We start from the raw sequence: 15,541 nt of genomic DNA, 5'->3' as shown, positions 1-15,541 counted from the left end.
AAAGCTGGGCTTGGCTGCCCTGACCCTCCTGAGCGTGATGTTGTATGTTTTGTCTTATTTCATCCCTCTTTGCAATGAGGTACGATTGTCAGGCAGCAGGGGCTCCCCTTAGCAGGGGTCTCATGGCTTGGGGCGTCTACACGGGCAGAGAGAGGGTAATTACCATGTGCACCCCTGTCATTCACAGCCTGCAGGCAGGCTGCTTTTGTAACGGCAGTAGAAAGCTCGCTTCATGATCGTATTGGCATAGCAGTGGCTCCCCTCTATCCCAAGGCTCTGTGCCCCTGCCCAATAAGCTACTCAGCGTGTAATGGAGTGTGGCTCAGCGTTAGGGGCTGCTCCCTCGTTCAAGAACACTCCTGGTCCCCCAAAGCCATCCGCTTTGCCTTGCTCTAACATCATATGCTCTCCTCCGGTTAAGGAGGCACAGCACAGATATTCAGTCTCGCTCTCGCCAGGCTTCTGCCCATATTTTTCATGCAGATTGGCCAGTTGAAGGGGGTCCCATGGAATGGTCCTTGTGCTATTTCCCTGGTTGCCCCCTTGAGGTTCAGCAGATACTTCAGTTTTAATAACAAGGGCTACCTTAAATTCTGATTCATCTCATTCACTCTCATCCCTAAGTTCTTGGTTGGGGTTCTCCCAAATATCTCCATCCCACTCTTCTGGGGGGACACAATTAGCTTACGAATTTTTAGAGGATCTGGTGGGTTGGGGGGCCTGAATTATCATGAGTTCGAGTTTATTCTCTACCTTACAGCGTTTTTCTCTTTCCTCCCCCAGTTGTTTCAGCAATTGATCTCTCTGCAGAGATAACAGCATTTTTGGTCGCTTTCTTTGTTCACCCTCACCTTGTAACACTCCCATTTCCTGATCTTTACATTCCTGTCACTGATACGCAGCTCCCAAACATGTTCCCAACATTTGGCATATTATTCCCTTCTCTTTACCATCTTTTCTTTTCCCTGCTGCGAGGTTTAATTGTGTCTCCATCCTGTTCCAGTTATCCTGCTTTTCATGCACCCAATCATCCACAAATTTCGGTGAAGGGTTACCTTCGTGCTTCCATATATATTCAAGTACCGAGTCAGCCACACTGCAGACTACACCAATTTTTGTCGCAGGTGAATTATTAAGAGAAGTCATTGCTGTGGGTTTTACTAAAACATTTTATTAATGATTAAACGATGATCAAATGACAATTAATTGATAATTGAGTGAAAATTAAATGATAATCAAATGGTGATTAAGCAATACGTGAATGGTAATTAAACAGTGATTTTACAAAGCTTTGACAATGATTTGACAATGATTGAAATGATAATTTAGATGAAAATTTAGATGGTGATTAGATGATGATTTAGACAATAATTTAGACATTAGTTAAACACTATGCTACTGACTATGATTCTAATATTTAATCAATAGCTGGATACACAAATAAATGTTGGTAGCATACCATATAGTTTTAGGTCTAATGTATAATGTCACCTGCCTCGTTACAGATATTAGGTACCAGGTAAGGGGTCTCTCAGCCTTGAGGACTACCCTTGAGAAGTGTCCCTGCTCAAAGGGCAGATCATCGCCATGCAACCTCTTGCCGTACAGGAGAGCTCAATGGGCTCGGGGAGGCTACAAATATTTATAGCACACAGGGATGGACTCGTAGTCAAACCCTCCTTTGGTGTCTGTGCAGGAGGGCAGCTGTAGCAGTTTTAGTTCTGTCTGCTCCCAGCTTGGGCTGGTACTCTTCACTCCTGATAAGACGTGGCCGAGACTCCTTAGTGGCTGAGAAGATGTGGCCTAGCACAGCTCTCACAGTTTGCACAGCAGGACTGATTTCAGTCAGGGCCACTTGTCGGTGACGCTTGAACCAAAGTACTGTTCACTAATTCAAAGTGGGTGCATCCGTCACGGTGTCCTGAACCACTCTCCACTCTCATGTCCCTTTGCCTGCTGGCTCCTCACAGCCTCTCCTGGCATTGCAGAGTCCTCAGTAGCCCACGGGCTCCTCAGGTTCACCTTTTCCTCTGGAAGAACCTACCTTATGACATTACACATTTTATGAGGAGCCATTCACTGCCCACCCAGACTCATACGCTGTCCCTGGGGTTTCCCTGACACCTTCTGGCAGTTCCTGATTTCTCTCCAGGCCAGCATCTGCCATCATCCCCACCAGAGGTGTGACATTGCCAGGCAGATAAGTCAAAGACCAGTTGCTGTCTTCTCGGCCATGTGCAACCAAGAAGGGAGCTCTCCATCCAACCCTCCGTCTCTAACATATCATTCTGTGACTCTTAGCTTGTCCCCCTGAATCTGTTGGAAACCCCAGAAGAGCAAGAGGCCTTTTTTGGGAGCAGCTCCTTGGGTGTATTCCTGACACCAGCTTTGGAAGAGGCACCCGGTCGTCTGGCCCTCTCCTGAGGAGCCCCTTTGGTGACGGTGGTGCTGGCAGGGAAGCCAGCTCTGACACAGTGGCTCACATGGCCTGCTCCTCCTGCAGCCACCTGCATGCCACTGTGGAGGCAACAGGACTGTCACAAGTTACATGAGACCTTAGGGCTTACACAAATGCAAGGGCACAGCAGCACAGGGTGGAAGTGAGGAGACAGCAGCACGGGAAAGACCAGGACCTGCAGTTGTCCATGTCCACACAAGATATACGTGATGGGAGCTGAGGCGAATAATTTTCTGCTGGTTTCTTTATTGTGTTCCTCACAGGTAGCCTGCCTCCATATGTATAAGAGGCTGTGGGTCAAAAAAGAAAAAAAAAAAAAAACAGGAGGGCAAAAATAGTATTACATAAAGGGAAATGATATCATCAAAACTATAAACAAAAGGAGAATGAAAGAATGACAGAAAAAACCAAACCAAACCAAAGCACAAAGTTTTGGCATTTCCTGAGATACCCTGGGAGTGCTATGAAGATGATGGGCATCTTATTGATGCTGAAGTGTGATGTATTCAAATAGATTCCACAGAGCATCCTTGAGGTCCTTGTTCCTCATGCTGTAGATGAGGGGGTTCACTGTTGGAGGAACTACCGCATATAGGATTGCCACCACCACATCCAGGGATGGGGAGGAGATGGAGGGGGGCTTCAGGTAGGCAAATGTGCCAGTGCTGAGAAACAAGGAGACCACAGCCAGGTGAGGGAGGCACGTGGAGAAGGCTTTGTGCCGTCCCTGCTCAGAGGGGATCCTCAGCACAGCCCTGAAGATCTGCACATAGGACAGCACAATGTAAACAAAGCATCCAAAATAAAGAAAAATGCTAAGCACAAGCAGCCCAACTTCCCTGAGGTAGGAACGTGAGCAGGAGAGCTTGAGGATCTGGGGGATTTCACAGAAGAACTGGTCCAGCCCATTGCCGTGGCAGAGTGGTAGTGCAAATGTATTGGCCGTGTGCAGCACAGCAGTGAGAAACCCACTGCCCCAGGCAGCTGCAACCATTTTGAGACAAGCTCTGCTGCCCAGGAGGGTCCCGTAGTGCAGAGGTTTGCAGATGGCCAGATAACGATCATATGCCATTACTGTGAGGAGAGAATACTCTGCTGTAGTCAAGAAGAGGAATAAAAAGACTTGTGCAGCACATCCTGCATAGGAGATGTCCCTGGTGTCCCACAGGGAATTTGCCATGGATTTGGGGACAGTGGTGGAGATGGAGCCCAGGTCAAGAACAGAGAGGTTGAGGAGGAAGAAGTACATGGGGGTGTGGAGGCGGTGGTCGCAGGCCACGGCGGTGATGATGAGGCCGTTGCCCAGGAGGGCAGCCAGGTAGATGCCCAGGAAGAGCCAGAAGTGCAAGAGCTGCAGCTCCCGCGTGTCTGCAAATGCCAGGAGGAGGAACTGGGTGGTGGAGCTGCTGTTGGACATCTCTTTACTCTGAGCAAAGGGCCTGGTCAAGGAGGAAAAGGCAGTGACAAGTGAGGAGAGACTTCTCCGAGTAAACCTACTCCATGTCTCAGAGAAACAGCCCTCGTGGCCTCTGTCTTTCCAGGAAGGCCTTCGTGCAGCTCCCTGGCTTGAGCTCTGGTCTGTGCTGGGTTGGGGTGTAGTGGGGAGCAGGGGACTCCTCTGTGGAGGAATCAGTCCTGCTGTGCAGCCACAGCTAAACAGGAACCAGGAGTGATCTCAGGGTCAAGTTACTCATGGTTTCAAAGAGCTTTTCAGCATTGTCCTTCCCAATTCACCCAACTGCAGAAGCGAGGTGCAAGGCTTTTGTTTTGTTTATTTTGCTCCTGTTGCCCCTCTCACATCTGGGGAGTGTTTTCTGAAGGCAGAAATCCTTGGCATTTCTGCTACACCACAAGTGCTACACTGAGAGTCCTGAGAGGCAGAAGGACAGACCCTTAGTGCAGATGGAGGAGAGCTGGTCTGTCCATCAGTCTTGCTCCCAGCTGTCCTTGGCTCTCACCTCTTTGGTCTGGATGGTGATCACACTCAGATGTTCCCCTGAAAGGAAATTGGATTCTGCTGGGAACAGGTGAATCCAGCCTGAAAGGGCAGATGATCTCCACCCTCCCCTCCCCAGGGAAGAGCTGTGCTCTTCTGGATGCCCTAAAAATGGGGTGTCCTTAACGGACAGTCAGCCTTATCCCCATGCCATGGACTGCTTTGCCCAGTGCCCCACAGAGCCGCCTTGCACCCACGGAAACATGAGCATGGCAGGACCTGCAGGATCAGCTGCTGAGTTGCAGCTGAAACCCCCTTTCCCAGAGAGCCTGAAAACAAGAGCAGCAGCACCAGGGAGGGGTGGGGAAACCAAGAGAAATGCCCCAGTGCTTGTGCCAAGGGAAGCAGGGCCAGGACGGACAGACAGGCACTCGGGAGAGTCTCCTCTGCTGCAGAGGAGGCAACTCCTGCCCTGGAAGCCCTGACCTTGAGGGCAGAGGCTCTGCTGGGTGGGAGAAGAGCCCAGGGGGCCTTGACTGGGGAAAAGGCATGCTCACTGAAGGGCTGGCAGGGAGGTGCCCAGATCCCCCTCAGCCTTTGCTGTCAGCACTTTCCTCTCAGTCCCTGCCCTTGTCTCTGCTGCCTGGAGCTGTCCCTGCCAGGAGCCGTTTCTCTGTCCCCATGTCTCCTCCCTGCCAGTGCTCACAGAGCCCATCCCACGCACTGGGTGCTTCAGCTCTGCGTTGCAGACTCCTCCTGGCAGCAGGGCACTGGCCAGGGCCATCTGTGTGTTGGCAAGTCCTAAGGAGCACCTCAGATGAATCCTGAAGAGACCATAGAGGTGACATTGGTGCTTTCTGTAGGCAAAGCAATGGGTGAAGTGACTTCACCAGGTTCCTGGGAACCTTTTGATAACTCACTGTAACGCTGTAGGAGTCTCGGTCATTCGTCCAAAACTGAAAGAACCATCACCATTCCTCACCACCACCACCAGCACAGCAGGAAACTGGAAACACTTTTACACAAGGTAGCCCCTGCCTTGATACGCTTCTTGAAAAGTCCCCTGGGAAATGTCCTGGGGGTGATGTGGAGCTGTGAGCAGCCCTGACCCATGCAGCACCCTTTGGACAGCAGAAGGACCCTGCCCTGACAGGGGTGGCTCCTTCCACCCACAGCCTCTCCCTGCAGAGCCATGGGGAGCTCCCTGGGCAGGCTGAGTGCTGACCCTGGCAGGCAGCAGACTCCCTGCCCTGGCACACAGCACCCAGGGGCACAGGGACCCTGCTCGGAAGGACAGCCCTGGGCATCCCTGCCTGCACACCCGGCTTCACACCCCTGCGGTTGTTCCTGGGAGAAGGCAGCGGTCATGCCCTGACCCTCTGACGGTGCAGCAAGGAATCCCTGCTCCAGAAGACGTCCTTATCCTCTGCACTAGAGAAACTGTGAGAATTGTACTTACAGATCCCATGGGCTGTGGGATGTGCCAGCTTTAGGAGATCCCTCCAGCAACTGCAGCTGCATTGCCCTGTAGCCACACACTTACACTGTCAAGGGCTGTGAAGATTTCTCCCCCAGTGAGCTCTCAGCATTCTCCAAGCCCAGGCTGCCTTCAATCTCTCTCTGCCTCACTGCTCTCCCCTCGCTGCCTGCAGGCAGTGCCCTCAGCCCTGCTGCCCTTTGCAGAGGAGCTGCTCCTGGGCAGAGCTGTCTCTCTGCAGCGCTGCCCGCTTGCCAGGAGCTCCCTCCATGCCAGGAGCCCAGCCCAGCTCAGCAGCAGAGGACCAGCCCAAGGCAGCACTTTCTCTGCCCCCTCTGGGCTCTCTCCACGTGTCCCTGGGGCTCCAAGGGCTGACGTCTCCTGAAGGGCAGCAGGGTCTCTCCTGGGGAGCGTAGGCAGTCGCTAACTGAAGCAATCACTGACTGTCCCTCTGTGAACACTGGAGAGACAGAGTTTAGAAGTGGGATTTGCCCTAACACGCCGTGGGGGTCTACAAAGAGTTTCAATATTTGTCTCCCTTGACCCCTATCCATGTCCCCTTGCCAGGGAGGACACTCTACCCACCTCTACCCGTGACCATATGAAGAAAACCCCACACCACTGATGTCCACAGTCTGGCCCGATTGCAGCCTTACCTCACCCAGGGACTTTCTCAGGGGTCCCTTGTGTTCCCGGATACTGGCACAAGGTGCTGCAGAGTCCCCTCAGGCAGCAAACTGCTCTCTTGCAAGGCTGGCATGGCCCAGGCCTGTTTTCCTCTGGCCTTGGGGACTGCAGGGATTGTTGTCTTCACAAGCATCTCATTTCATCCTTATGTTGCCACCTGCCATCCTTCCCAGCATGTCTTTGCTCTGAAGCAAAGCCTTTGTAGACGTGGGGTCGTGGGTGCTTGGTTCCAGTTTTCTCCATGAGAAGACTTTGCTGAGCTGCTGCAAACCAACTGTGCACCAATGCCCTCAGCCTGGGACACAGCCAGGAGGGTCGGGAGCCCCTTAGTCCATGACAGAGCTTCTGAGGGAACCACTGTGGTGACGTGGTGGGACAGGTAGCACAGCTTTGGGTACTGTGATGTACAGGCTCTTTAGGAGACACTGGAGGTGGCTGAGAAAAAGTCATATGGGAACATCTCATGATCCTCCTAAGCACCTTCCTTGGCCATAGGCCAGCTGGGAAGTGGGAGGTGGAAAGGGGCTCAGCAGCAGTGATCCCTGTCTGGCTGGGTCTGCTTCTCACCCTTCCCCGCATGGCCACTGCAGGGTCACCCCATGGCCCCAGGGCACCACAGCCCCCTCGCTCTGCAGAGCAGCACCGCCAGCTCAGGGCCCCGTGGGGAGTATGTGTGAGAGACTGAAAGAGTTAATGTCTCAAACACTGTGGAGAGATGATGCGCAATTTGCATGGCGACGGCAAATCGGCTAGCATGGGATGGGGAGAGCTTTTCGGAGGAGAGACTAAAAGAGGTATTGTCTTGTAAGACACTGAAGGAGGTACTGTCTCAAACATTGTATCGAGATAAGGTGCAGCAAGTCGGCTAGCACGGGATGAGAAGAGTGCGTTGGAGGATGTGCAGTTACCATCTATGGCCAGAGGTCACACAGAGTTTTATCTAAGGAATGGGCCTACAGTCACCCGAAACTTGGAATGAAACTCCTCGCAAACCACCCCCCTCCCCCCAGCGCCTGCAACCCTTTGAGGACCAGAGCAACATAAATCCTCCAGGGGTGTGACCTGAGGCAGGGATTAGAGTATAAAGAGACTCCTTCCCCAGGGAACGGCGCGCGCGCCCATCACCGGAGGATTGCCACGTCTGTCATCATCATCGCGGGATCCAAGGGTGGTGATATCGTTCCTTTTCTTTATCCTCCTCTCTTCTCTTTTCCTTTTCTCACTTCTCTTTTCCTCTACTCCTCCATTATACACATATCTGGGCATATGAGTTTTGGATGAATTGTGACGGGTTGCCCGGAAAATAGCTCCATTGCCAAATTGCCTCTGTTCGCTGAGCTTGCTAGTTGGTTAAGTTTGTAGTTTGCTAGTTAATAAAGATGTTAGTCTAACTGTTCCTCTGAGTCATTGTCGTGACTCTACCGGCCTGCGGCTCTGCCAAGCAGAGATCGGCCTTTGTCGGTACACAAATCCCCGGGGAATCAAAAAAAGATTCACCCATCTCGCAACCCACCTAGTGGGACGAGACACGGTCTATCCCAGAAAGTGACCACAAAACGTTTGGGTAAAGCCCTGAGCAATCTGGTATGACCCTGCTTGGAGCAGGAGGTTGGTCGAGATACCTCCCAAGGTCCCTTCCAGCCTGAATGATGCTGTAGAAAACAAAGAGACTCTCTGTGATCTCCGTTTTTAGAGGATTTCAGGTTTCAGATCCACAAAGTCACAGCCAGCTTGACCCTGGGGTTGGTGATATCCCACCCTTTGGTGGGAGGGCACCATTACAGAAATTACCAGATCCAGGTGAGCATCACCTATGTGGGCACACATGGCAGCTGTGCTAAGAAGCTGGCCCCAGGAACCTGCAGAAACCTCTGGGACGGTTTGCACCCTGCAGTTTCCCCTTCCCATGAGGTCAGGGCAATTAAAGTCCCCAAGGGTGGTGTGGGGTCATTGAACTGGCCTTCCTCAAATTGCTTCAATAAGATTTTGTCCTCTTCCTCACCTGACTCCAGGTAAGGATTTCCTACCAGCATGTCTCCCTACCTGGTCTCTCCTGTGACCCTCCCCCACAAGAGCTCACCCAATCTGCTGCCCATCCCATAGAGGACCTCCATACACCCAGGCAGCTCCCTCACACTGAGGGCCTCCCCCTCCTGATCTTCCCCACCTGTCTTTTCTGAGAAGCCTGTATCCATCCATTGCAGCACCTCAAGGTTCCTGACCTGTCCCACCACACCTCAGCAGGTATTATATCAATGTCACAGCTCTGTGACAGCACACGGGGCTCCAGCCGCTCCTGCCTGTGCTCCAGGCTGAGGCCATTGGTGCACATTTGGGCTGCAGCACCTCAGCTTGGTGCCACCAGGGCCAGCCTCAGCCTTATCACAGATCTGGTGCCCAAGATCCTGTGCAAGCAAAGCCCTTCCTTGAGAGCAGAGGCATGCTGGAGTGGATGGCAGATGGCAATGTAAGGATGAAATGATGTGCCCATAAAGAGCGCACACCCTGTGCACCCCAGTGCCAGAGAGAACCATGTTTGGACTGTGCAGTCCTGGCAGGAGAGGACTTTGCTGTCTGCAGTGTCTCTGCAGCCTGGAGGGCCTGTGGTAGAGGTGAAGGTGACCTCCAGGAAGGACAAGTTGCTGCTGAAAACGTCCTTTGCTATGGACATCCTGTTGTCCGGTCATAGTGTGAAAATCATTCACCTGTTCCTGGGTTGCATCATCAAGGGGGTGAATAAAGGATGGGGGTAAGAAGAATCAGCAGCATTTGGAAGCGTTGGCACACGAGCGGAGACCCTGCTGTGACGTGCCTCGTATTGATGCACTGCCTGCGGCTGCTGGACAGACATGGGACAGACCTTGTCTCACTGCAGTGGTGGCATTCAGTCTCTTGCTCACACGCACCAAATGTACCTGAGATGCCCTGGCGTGTCTGTTATGGACCAGCCCTGAATGGGGATAGCTGTGCTGTAGGTCCTGCACTGCCCAGCCAGCTGCACCCTCCAGTTGTGCTGGGCAACGTTGGCATCTGAGGGAACCCTACAGGCCTGCATTTGGCCATTAGGTTGAGCAGCTGCCCTGCAACAGGGTAGGCAATGTAGGGATGTCCATGGTAAACCTTCGGTTCCGCTTAGTGGAGATGCAGGAAATACAACTGATGGAGAAGAGACAGGCAGACTGAGCTCCCCCTGTGGCACATGACTTCATTTCATCGGGTGAATACCTCTATCGGCTGCCCTAAACATCCTCAGCAGGTACAGGTTTGGTTGTCCTAAGTGTGATCATCTTCTATCATTTCAGTTGGCCAAAGGGATTCCCCACCAGCCTCCAAGACAAGGTGCCCAAATGCTGCCCTGTCTCTCAGAATTGCTCCACTAGAGCTTGCAGTCTCCTGCACATGTTCTGAACCACCTCTGGCAGCTCAAATGCCACCAGGTGTTTGCATTGGACAAGCTCACTCCTGGCCTCTGTCTCCACTATTGACATGGCAGCTTAGATAAGGAGCTCACAGGGATTTTGTGCAGCTGAGCTGAGGCAAGAGGAATCCCACCTCCTGTGGGTCTGTGGGGTGTACTGGAGAAGCCCAATCCCCCTCCGGCCTCCAGGAATACTGATGAGAGCTGAGATGCCTACCTGGACTTGGCTCAATCCCTGCCCTGCTCAGGTGGAAAGGATGCCCTGCCTGTCACTGCCTACGTGCCCTGCCTGACAATGGGACAGGAACAGGGGTTTCCAGAGGGGAACATTGACACCTCCTGCAGATCTGCACTCCCTGGCAGAGCAATTCCCGCTGCAGGACTCAGCCCGTCTAGTGTTTAGAGAGGGACAGTCAGTGATGACTTCAGTCTGCTTCCAGCTGTGTTCCCCAGGAGTGACCCTGCTGCCTTTCAGGAGCTGTCAGCCCTGGAGACCCCGGGACACCTCGAGGGAGCCGGGAGTGGAGGGGAGGGGGGAGCAGAGAAAGTGCTGCCTTGGGCTGGTCCTCTGCTGCTGAGCTGGGCTGGGCTCCTGGCATGGAGGGAGCTCCTGGCAAGCGGGCAGCGCTGCAGAGAGACAGCTCTGCCCAGGAGCAGCTCCTCTGCAAAGGGCAGCAGGGCTGAGGGCACTGCCTGCAGGTGCAGAGGGGAGAGGAGCGAGGCAGAGAGAGGTTAAAGGCAGCCTGGGCTGGGAGGGAGCTGACAGCTCACCGGGGGAGAAATCTTCACAGCCCTCGACACGGTAAGTCTGTGGCTGCAGGGCAATGCATCTGCAGTTCCTGGCGAGATCTCCAAAAGCTGGCACATCCCACAGCCTCTGGGATCTTTCAGGAGAGCTCTCACAACTTCTCTTCTATGGAGGAGAAGAACAACCTTATGTGGCTTTTCTTCCGCTCTGTCATAGGTGCAAGACATGATGGCTGCATTCTTCCAGGAAGGACCACAGGGGTGTGATGCTGGGTGTGCAGGCAGGGGTGCCCAGGGCTGTCCTTCAGAGCAGGGTCCCTGCACCGCAGGGTGCTGCGTGCTGGGGCAGGGATTCAGCCGCCTGCCAGGGTCAGCACTCAGCCTGCCTGGGGAGCTCCCCACAGCGCTGTGGGGAGAAGCTGTGGCTGGAAGGAGGGACCCCCGGCAGGGCAGGGTCCTTCTGCTGCGTGGGTCAGGGCTGCTCACAGCTCCAGATCATGCCCAGAGCATTTCTGAGGGGACTTTTCATGAGTACGGTCATGGCAGGGGTTTCCTGCTTGAGTCTGTGCTTTCCTGAATCTGTGCTTCCACTTTGTTCTGGCTCACCTGGGTTGGATGGAAACACAGCCCTGCAGTTTGGAGAAGGGGATGAGACTTGTAAACTGTCACCCTGAGGTGTACTAGGAGCCTCAGCAAGTGCCTTCATCCCCTGCCAGCCTACAGGTAGCACCAGCAGCACCTTTCCAGGTTCCTCAGGGTTTGTATGACCTCTTCTGTAGCTCCTGCACACACAGCGTGGCTGCAGGGCAGAGCCGGGCACACAGGGGCTGGGCTGGGCTCTGTGAGCACTGGCAGGGAAGAGACATGGGGCCAGAGAAACAGCTCCCAGCTGGGACAGCTGCAGGCAGCAGAGATGGGCAGGAAGGGAGGGAACTGCTTATGGAAAGCCTGTGGCAGGGGAGATATGGGCACCTCCCGGCCAGCCCTGCACTGCAGATGCCTTCCCCAAGCAACATCCTTCATCTCTCCTCTCCCACCCAGCACAGCCCTCAGCCCTCACGGCCATGGGGTCTAGGCTGGGAGTCACCTCTGTGTCCAGCAGACCAGCAGAAGAGGCGAAGGGCATCCATCCCTCCTGCCACGGGCCCATTTCCCCGTGACCAGCAATGGGGCTGAGGGCAACTGTCTGGCATTATCACAGTCTGGGAGGTGTTGTGCACAGCTGGGTACGGGTAACGCTGCCCTGAGTGCCCGGCTGCCTCTCCCCTGGCCCCTCTCGGCCAGACCCTCACGGGACTTCGCCTTGTTTCACCACTTCTCTCTTTTAAATTTCTCTTGTTCTTGCTGTCAGACTCTCCGGGGATGGGAGTTTCAGCTGCAGAGTCCCACACTGATCTTGTGGGTCCCTTCATGCCGGTGTGTCCATGGGAACTGATGTCCCAGCTTCCCTCTCACCTGTGGGGCTGTGGGCAATGCAGCCTGTGGGGCTGGGGAAAGAGTCCATTTTCTCTTTCTGAAATGCCAGCAGTAGGAGGACAATTGCCTATCTCCCTGGGGTGTCCTTCCAAGCTGTGAGCTGCCCTCCAGGATGCAGACCTGTGCAGAGCACCTCTGTTTTGTCTGAAAGCCCCATGGAGAAGTGCAGAGATACTACAACCGAGGAAATGCTGCTGGGTTGGTGAAATGAGCCCTGTGTGTCCTTGGCTAGAAGTGGGGTGCTGAGACCTTGAGAAAGGGTGAGACATTTCGTGGTCTGTGGTGGGTCCCTCTGCTCTCAGTAGTGTCTGGTTGTTTTTCAGGGTAAGATAAGAGTGTGATTGCCCTCCATCTCATGAAGGTGCAAGCCCAGGGCAGCTGGGAACAAGACGGAGGGACAGACCAGCTCCCTCACTCTGCTCTAAACCACAGGCAATCCTCTTGCTTTTCAGGACACGCTCAGTTCTCCCTGAGTGCAGCAGAAATGCTGAGGGGTTCTGACATCCAACACCACTCCCCAGGTGAGACGGAGGGAGCTTGATAAAACCCCAAAACCTCTCAAAGTGCCTTCTGCCATCCTGGATTCTTAGCACTGGCAGTGCAGATGCTGACAGGCCCTTCTGCATTAGGAGCAGTTTCATCTGACACAGCTGAACACCAGGTCTGCCCCTGCCCACACTGTTCCCATGAAGTCCCTGCTGCAGAGCAGGGCTGACTCCTCAGCAGCCAGTGGGCAGAGGCCCTTCTCCTCAGGGCACACTCACCAGCACCACCCAGAGCTCCAGGCACAGAGCTAAGGAAGGTCTCCTAGAGAAGGAATTGTGTGGGGGGAAGGGTGTATACCAGTGCAGGTCTAGACGAAAGACTTTGATTTTCCTCAGAGAAGTCTCCCCTAACTCTTCATTGACTCTTCCTCTAAGGACAGAACCCCACACCCAGAGGAAGCACATGTCCAACAGCAGCTCCATCACCCAGTTCCTCCTCCTGGCATTTGCAGACACACGGGAGCTGCAGCTCTTGCAGTTCTGGCTCTTCCTGGGCATCTACCTGGCTGCCCTCCTGGGCAACGGCCTCATCATCACTGCTGTAGCCTGCGACCACCACCTCCACAGCCCCATGTACTTCTTCCTCCTCAACCTCTCCCTCATTGACCTGGGCTCCATCTCTACCACTTTCCCCAAAGCAATGGCCAATTCCCTGTGGGACACCAGGGCCATCTCCTACTCGGGATGTGCTGCCCAGCTCTTTCTGTTTACCTTATTGATAGTAGCAGAGTGTTGTCTTCTCACTGTCATGGCCTATGACCGCTATGTTGCCATCTGCAAACCCCTGCACTACGGGACCCTCCTGGGCAGCAGAGCTTGTGTCCACATGGCAGCAGCTGCCTGGGGCAGTGGGTTTCTCAATTCTCTCCTTCACATGGCCAATACATTTTCAATACCCCTCTGCCATGGCAATGCCCTGGACCAGTTCTTCTGTGAAATCCCCCAGATCCTCAAGCTCTCCTGCTCAAACTCCTACCTTAGGGAAGTCGGGCTTCCTGTCGTTACTTGTTGTTTAGCTTTTGGGTGTTTTGTTTTCATTGTGCTGTCCTATGTGCAGATCTTCAGGGCTGTGCTGAGGATCCCCTCTGAGCAGGGACGGCACAAAGCCTTTTCCACGTGCCTGCCTCACCTGGCCGTAGTCTCTCTATATGTCAGCACTGGCATGTTTGCCTACCTGAAGCCCCCCTCCATCTCCTCCCCATCCCTGGATCTGGTGGTGGCTGTTCTGTACTCGGTGGTTCCTCCAGCAGTGAATTCCCTCATCTACGGCATGAGGAACCAGGAGCTCAAAGATGCACTGAAGAAGCTCATTCAATCCATAGTCTTTCAGCAGCACTAAGCTTTTCACATGTCACTTCACAAGTGATTTCCAATATATCTGGAAAACCTCCTCTACTTTGAGTATTTTATCTGTGATGATCATGTTTGCCCAGGAATGTCTGCATCCCTTCCGCGTCTCCAGAGGCATGAACCCACTCTGTCTGACCCAGAGGTCTTTCCACATGTGTATGGCATGGTGGCACAGCTGCCTTCCCATGTCACATCTCTTTAATGAACGGAGGTTTTCTCAGTGCCACTGTCTGCAGGTTGGGCTCTTCTTCCAAAGCAGAGGTCAGGAATGGACTGAAGAATTTGCCCCCATGAGGCCATGCTGCTGTGCTTGGGTTCTCCATGGGCTAAGGGGAGGAAGGCATGGGATGATGAATTAGGGAAGGAGACCTGGACTGAGCGTTCACTTGTGGGTGCCAGTGCCCCTGGAGATGGTGATGATCAGCAGGGATCTTCCTGGGACTGTCTCCCCGTGGCTCCCATGCACCACAGCCTGCTGGCTCTGCAGAGCAGCACCACCAGCTTGGGGCCCTGCAGGGAGCATGGGAAGGGGGCAGAAGCATCCGATGAGGCCAGCACAGACACAGTCCCCTGGGGAAAGGCTCTCTAGAGGCATGGATGATCCCTGCAGAAGAGCAAAGGCACAACTCTCTAGTTCTAGGGGGACATTGATGGCACAGAGAAAATTGTTTCCGCATGCAGCAGCTTGGGACAGGCTGCTCTGTCACTGGGGCAGCAGGAGCAGCCAGAGGAGTCCCAGGGCCAGGAGCCTTGTGCTGGGGAGAGGGCCTGGCACAGAGGGGCTGCCAGCAGTTGGCAACAGGGATCTCCTGGAGACAAGAGCAGGGGACACAGGGAGACACTGGCCTCTGTCTCCTCGTGCTCCAGCCCCGGGGCTGATGGGGAGGCTGACCCTCCTCTGCCCCCCGAGAGCTGCTGTGCCCTTCAGAGGGGCTGGGGCTCTGCTGTTGGTGCTCAGAGCTCTGTAGCACCCTGCAGTGGGCACTGCCATGGGGCCAGCCCAGCCTGGAGTGTTGTATTGCGGAATTAGGAGGAGGGGTTGGGCTTGGTTAGAAAGTGCCCAGGAGAGGAAAATGCCAGTGTAGAGCTAAGCTGTGTGAGTGTGCAGGGTGGGGGCACACAGCAGGGTGCTCACAGTACAGGGGCAGGTGTCATGGTGAAGCAAGCAAGGCATCAAAGGTGCAGAAGAGAGGAGCCCAATCTGTGCCATGTTCCCTGGGGGACCCAGGTACCCAGGGGAAGCTGTCCCAGAATGACTGTCCCAGACTGGTCCCACAACCCGTCCATTTCCACCTCTGGCCGTACACTCCAGTCCCGAGGAGTGACCTTTGCTGCATGGTCACCTCTGGCCTCCTCTGGGGCTCAGGGATACCCAACTCCACTGCCATTATCAACAAAAAGGAAGCTACTTTCACTCTGACACTCATCACACACTACGTCCCATTGC

At 54.2% G+C, this 15,541-nt stretch overlaps 2 protein-coding genes across 2 annotated transcripts; one reads left to right on the top strand and one right to left on the bottom strand.

Moving 5' to 3' along the window:
* Window positions 1-2,939: 2,939 nt before the first annotated feature.
* LOC142403866 (olfactory receptor 14A16-like) lies at window positions 2,940-3,875 on the bottom strand. Its single transcript, XM_075490167.1, has one exon. The coding sequence runs from the start codon at window positions 3,873-3,875 to the stop codon at window positions 2,940-2,942; it is 936 nt and encodes a 311-aa protein (XP_075346282.1).
* A 9,272-nt stretch (window positions 3,876-13,147) lies between these two features.
* On the top strand, window positions 13,148-14,083 carry LOC142403865 (olfactory receptor 14J1-like). Its single transcript, XM_075490166.1, has one exon. It carries the CDS (start codon window positions 13,148-13,150, stop codon window positions 14,081-14,083), a length of 936 nt encoding a protein of 311 aa, XP_075346281.1.
* The last annotated feature ends 1,458 nt before the right edge of the window (window positions 14,084-15,541 follow it).

The sequence above is a fragment of the Mycteria americana genome, unplaced genomic scaffold, assembly GCF_035582795.1.
Source record: "Mycteria americana isolate JAX WOST 10 ecotype Jacksonville Zoo and Gardens unplaced genomic scaffold, USCA_MyAme_1.0 Scaffold_46, whole genome shotgun sequence".
In the NCBI taxonomy this organism is placed as follows: domain Eukaryota; kingdom Metazoa; phylum Chordata; class Aves; order Ciconiiformes; family Ciconiidae; genus Mycteria; species Mycteria americana.
The sequence above is the reverse complement of the archived record's forward strand: the minus strand, read 5'-3'. Positions and strand labels throughout refer to the sequence as shown.

Excerpts from the sequence above, each read along its gene's own strand:
- LOC142403866 (XM_075490167.1), bottom strand. The coding sequence starts at position 3,875 with ATGTCCAACAGCAGCTCCACCACCCAGTTCCTCCTCCTGGCATTTGCA.
- LOC142403865 (XM_075490166.1), top strand. The coding sequence starts at position 13,148 with ATGTCCAACAGCAGCTCCATCACCCAGTTCCTCCTCCTGGCATTTGCA.